The sequence below is a fragment of the Chrysochloris asiatica genome, unplaced genomic scaffold (assembly GCF_000296735.1).
Source record: "Chrysochloris asiatica unplaced genomic scaffold, ChrAsi1.0 scaffold00374, whole genome shotgun sequence".
NCBI classification, from domain to species: domain Eukaryota; kingdom Metazoa; phylum Chordata; class Mammalia; order Afrosoricida; family Chrysochloridae; genus Chrysochloris; species Chrysochloris asiatica.
Window position 1 is genome coordinate 1,968,999 of NW_006408892.1, and position 5,405 is coordinate 1,974,403.

General features: G+C 53.9%; 1 protein-coding gene across 1 annotated transcript in view; it reads left to right on the top strand.

The window, feature by feature from the left end:
- Positions 1 to 5,405, top strand: part of ARMC6 (armadillo repeat containing 6) — a 70,290-nt gene that overhangs the window by 9,449 nt on the left and 55,436 nt on the right. The window contains exons 3-5 of the mRNA XM_006876346.1: positions 1,317 to 1,890; positions 4,450 to 4,595; positions 5,197 to 5,328. Of these exons, the coding sequence (XP_006876408.1) occupies positions 1,317 to 1,890; positions 4,450 to 4,595; positions 5,197 to 5,328 (852 nt within the window). The remainder of the gene's footprint in view (positions 1 to 1,316; positions 1,891 to 4,449; positions 4,596 to 5,196; positions 5,329 to 5,405) is intronic.

Here is a 5,405-nt window from a genome sequence, read left to right on the forward strand (position 1 = left end):
TCTGATCATCCAGTCATTGAAGACAGGTCAAGTGGATATTATCTGCAAGTGTGGGTGTTCTTGTGCACCTCCCCTCACTTCATATCAGCTGGACGCTTCACTCTCCACTCTAATCCTCTATGGCTATTTCACTGTCTCTGGACCTAGGAGTCCCCAGGTCTTGCCATACTGCTGGCCACCCAGGTCTCCACCTGGGTTCCCAGGAGTCTATTGAATGTCATTGGACTTAGCTCACAGCTTCGTTGCTGTTTTTCCCTCACTTCCCCATATCGGTGACCATCGTGGTCACCAGTCAGAGCGCATACCTGTTCGTGTGTTCCCCTTAAGTCTCGCTCAGCCTTGGAAGGGTTTTGCCCTGCATGCTGTGACCTTTTGAAAGGAGATTACCAGGCTTTTCTTCTGAGGCATGACTGGGCTCAAACCACCCACATTTTGGCTAGTGATCAAGTGCTTAACTGTTTGCATTACTTTGTAGTTGTTAAATGCTGTTCAGTCAGTTCCAACCCATAGTGATATCCTGTATAGGGTTTCTTATGAGCAGCCGGTGAGCTTGAAATACGGACCTTACGGTTCAAAGTGACTTTGCAGTCCAGGGCATTAACCCATAAGTGCCACACCAGGTCTCTTGTTTGCAATATACTTCTTAGTTAATAATAATAATGAAATCTTGTTTAATATTCTACTCGAGCTGGTGTGGCACTATAGGATAAGCACTGAACCATTACCCATGAGGTCAGCAGTTCAAACCTTACTCAGGGTTGCTATGAGTCAGAACCGACTCAATGGCACTTATCAACAAACAACAAGAATTGAAAGTTGAATCTGAGTAAATCCATTGTGTGGTCCTACTTGACTGGGCCTTGCTTGATATGTATTGAGAGAATGAGACAAATGGAGACATCTGGGACTGACAGGTCTGAGGACCTCTACAGACAGCTGACCATTGGCACAGATGCTAGCCAGCTACTTCTGAGTAACCAGCAACCCAAGTCATTAGCCATTGCATTGTCTGTTGCCATTCTGCAGCCTGACTGGGCTCAGCTGGATGGTTCTTCCAGGGGGTTCACTTGGGGTCACCCATGCAGGCGCAACAAGCACTGGAACACTTAGGAGGTCTGTGCTTAGGGTCACTGAAGGGCCCTCTCTATGTAGCCTTTGCAGACAGACAAACTCCACATATGGAGCTAGCTGAGAGCTCAAACAGTGTTCCTGACGGCCCAGATCTAGAGTGGGAACCCATAGGGCGTGAGTGTGTGTGCTGCAGTCAGAGCACTTGGTCTGACCAAGCCCCACACTAGTCTCTGCGTGTTCTCCAGGCCCTGGATGCCCTGCGGGAGGCTCTGGCCCACTCCCAGCCACAAGAGGTGTCGGTGTCCCTGGCCCGCTTCCGTGATCAGTGCCAGCAGCACAAGTCCTGCCGATTCCTGGCTGCCCAGAAGGGAGCCTACCCTGTACTGCTCGCTGCCTGTCAGATGGCCTTGGCAGGCGACCCAGCCCACCTGCTCCAGGCGCTGGATACCCTCGCAGCACTAATGGACGGCCAGCCCGACCTGTTAGATGCCCAGGGCTTGCAGCTCTTGGTGGCTACATTAGCCCTGGTCGCTGACACAGCTGACCTTACCTGCGCCACACTCCGCCTGGTGCGCCACTCTTGCCTGAAGCATGAGCAAAATCGGCAGGCCTTGGTCAAGGCTGGCGTGCTGCCCCTGCTGACCGGAGCCATTACCCAGCACAGTCACTGCGCTGATGTGGTCCGAGAGGCCTGTGGGGCACTCCGTGTGATGACCTTGGACGACGACATCCGTGTGCCCTTTGGCCACGCCCATGCACACGCCAGGATGATTGTGCAGGAGAATCGGGGCCTGAAGGTGCTGATGGAAGCTGCCCAAGGTAGGGCATGTGGAATGGCTCTAGGGGCATGTTCACCTCTGAGACTGGGCTAAGCTGGACAGTTCAACCTGAGCAGCCCTAGGGAGCATGGTCTCCTCTGAGGCTTGGGGCTCAACTGGGTGTTTGTGCTGGTGGAGGCTGCCCAAAGTCGGGGATGGGACAGCCCAGGGGCATGGCCTCCTGAGGCCTAGGGCTCAGTTGGGCGATTTATGTGCTGGCTGCCCAGAAGGCTTCCAGGCCATGTCTCATTGGCCAAGTCCAGTGGACCTGTCCCTGGTCACTTGGGGAGGGATCCTGACTGTCCAGCCACAGGGATGGAGAGGAGTAAAGGTCCCCTCATGGAAGCTGGGGGGCTATTTCTGGTCAGGGGCTTTGATGCCTGCACTGTGGTTGGCCTTAGCCACAGGGATGGAGGGGAGTGAAGGTCCCCTCATGGAAGCTGGGGGGCTATTTCCGGTCAGGGGCCTTGATGCCTGCACTGTGGTTAGTCCCTGTGTGGTTCCCACTTCTGCCATGTCTGACCCCAAATTCTGTGTACGTTCATGTGCCTAGTTCTGTCTGTGCTGGTCTTACCCTCACAACGCTGACACCAGGGCCCAAAACTCCTGCCCGATCCACTGCTGCCTGGGGAAGGCTTGATCAGGGCCCAGAGCCCAGAAGGTAGTGGGAGGGAGAAGGCCCCTGTCCTGCCCACCTGTATGAACAGCCAAGCCCCATGTAGACCAGCTGAAATGGTGATATGGACCTGACAGTCTTCACGTCAGCTGTTCCTCTGAAAGGGGGTCTATACCTGTCTGTTCATTCTGGGAGCTCTGTCAGCCCAGGTTCTCCAGGAAACACAACCAACAAAAGCCACATGACATATGCATGCGTGAATATATGTGTGTGTGTTTGTGTGTAGGTATATGTGTAAGGCGCTCTGGTAGTGTACTGGTTATGAGTCAGGCTGCTGTCCTCAAGGTCAGGAGTTTGAAACTACCAGCCGTTCTGCAAGAGAAAGAGACTTTCTGCTCCCATAAAGATTTACAGTCTCATGCAGGGTTGCTATGAGTCGGAATCGACTCCATGGCATACCACCACCATGTATATACATGAAGTTCTGGTGTGACACCATAGGATAAGCACTGGACTGCTAGCCTCAAGGTTGGTGATTCAAACCCGTCATTCGCTCCTCGGAAACCCTATCTAGGTTCACTATGAGTTGGGATCAACTCAATGGCACTTAAAGCAACAACAGCTTCTGTGTGTGTGTGTGTGTGTGTGTGTGTGTTTTCCCTGGGTAATGGAAGTGTTTAACACACTTGTGTACTAACAACCAGAAGATTGGAGGCTCAGATCCCCCCAGAGACATCTCAGAATAAAAGTCCTGGTGATGTGCTTCCCAGCACCTAGTGGACTGTGGAAGACAGGTCTACCCTGTACACAGAGTCCTCCTGAGACAGAATCACTGTGACAGCAACTAACAGCAGATACATCTGTTCTATATCTGTGTTTATAGCTGCTGCTATATATAAAAGATTTAGCTCATGGAATCGCCTCACATGACGGGCTGCAAGACTGAGCTACACAGGGCAGAGCAGACCAGACATGCGCAGGGACCAAGGCCATGGTCCCTTGATGGAATTCTTCCTCCTTCCTCACGGTCTGTTCTTCAGGCCCTCAGCTGACAGATGGGGCCCACTGGGTTTGGAGAGCCATCCCCTGTGGTGATTCCTCAGCCGATGGGTGTTAGCCATGTTTGCAAACTGTTGCCGTATGCTGAGTGCCTGCCTGAATATCACTCAAAGTGTAACTGATGCTTGAAGGTCTCTTTCATGGGCTGTGGTATCTGTCCTCACTCTGGGGATCTCTGCAAGGATGTCCCCTCCCAGCTCCTAGGTACTTACGTGGGCTGTGGATTCACTCTGTGCTGTCAGGCCAGCTGTCCATATTTCCTTCCAGGGTATCTGAGCTTTGTGTCACTTAGGATTATTCCCAATCCAAGATCATAAACGTGTCTTGAGTGTTTTATTATAGTGCTTTGTTTTCGTTTTCTAGATGAAAGCATCCATTGGTCTGTGATTTCTTTGGGGTATTGAGGGCAGTTCTTACCTATCCCCCAGCAGCCAGCAGGGGTTGCTGCAGGCCCAGGCCCTGGGTATACACCAGGTCCTGCTCCTGAACAGTCTCCATTGGGGAAGCCCTAGTGCTAATGGGCTTCCTAGTACAGGAATGCCCCATGAAGCTGAGGGGCTGGACCCCTCCCTCCCGATCAAAGCTGCAGCCCACCCCCACCCCCCCACCCAACACACACAGACACCATCCATGGAAGCAGAATCAGCACCTCAGACCTCTGGCCCCAAACCCGAACCCAGCTGGTTCTCCTACCTAGGGGCCAAGTGGGTAGCCAGCCCACCATCCTCCTTACAGGTCTCCCCAAGCCCTCTGGTTTTCCCCATACCCCCTCTTGAGTCCCTTATCTTCCCAGTTCTCCCCAGACCCCTTGACATTCCTCTCACCCCCCAATGTGTGCTCTCTCCCCCTGCACACATATGTCCTCCCCACCCCCACCCCTGGCAGCATTTCCTGACAATCCCAGCGTCCTGGGTGACCTCTGCAACACCCTGTCACGCCTGGCCGTTCGCAATGAATTCTGCCAGGAGATCGTGGACCTCGGTGGCCTGGGTATCCTGGTGGCCCTGCTGAACGATGACACCAATCACCAGGTGGGCATTGCAACCCTTCTCCCCAGGGTGGGGAAGGGCCCCCAGGTGAATGCTACCCCTGAGCTTCAGCCAGCCCAGACCCCAAACCCTGGACCTCAGGTTGGGCTTGCAATGATTTAGAAGAAAGCCTTACCCTGTTGTGGGCCTCAGTTTCCCCATCTGTAAAATGGAACCAGGACCCCTACCCATCTTAATTTCATCTAGGAGGATTTTCAGCCCAGAACACAGCCAGGAAAGTCCTCAGAGTGCCCAGCATGTTGCCTGGCGAGGGGCACCACTAGGGCTCAGAGTGTGTACCAGGCAGAGAGCCAGACTTGAACTAGTTAATACTAGTTCAGCAAACAAGGCAAGGCATTTTGCTCCCCTGAAAGCACGACCTAGGTTTCAAACCTCCCTCGTCTCTCTGCCCGGCATCATGCTGATTGGCTGACCCAAGTCACATGGCCCCAGCAGACCCAAGGTGTTTGGACCCCCACCTGCCTCCAGTGTGCCTTCCTGTCTGCCAGTGGGGGGCCTCCGCCTGTGGCCACACCTGTTCAAACCTGAACCACCTATGAGGCAGGTACAGAGGGGTTGTTGCTGACTTCTGTCCTCACCACAGGACCTGGTGAAGCAGGTGCTAAGTGCCCTGAGGGCCATCGCAGGCAACGATGATGTAAAAGATGCCATTGTCCGTGCAGGCGGAGCTGAGTCCATTGTGGCTGCCATGATGAGGCACCTGGCCAGCCCCCAGGTGCACACCCCCAGGGGTGGGAGTAAGGGGTCCTGGTCAGTGTCCATAACTGCCTGGTGCTCCTTCCCACTTCTTCA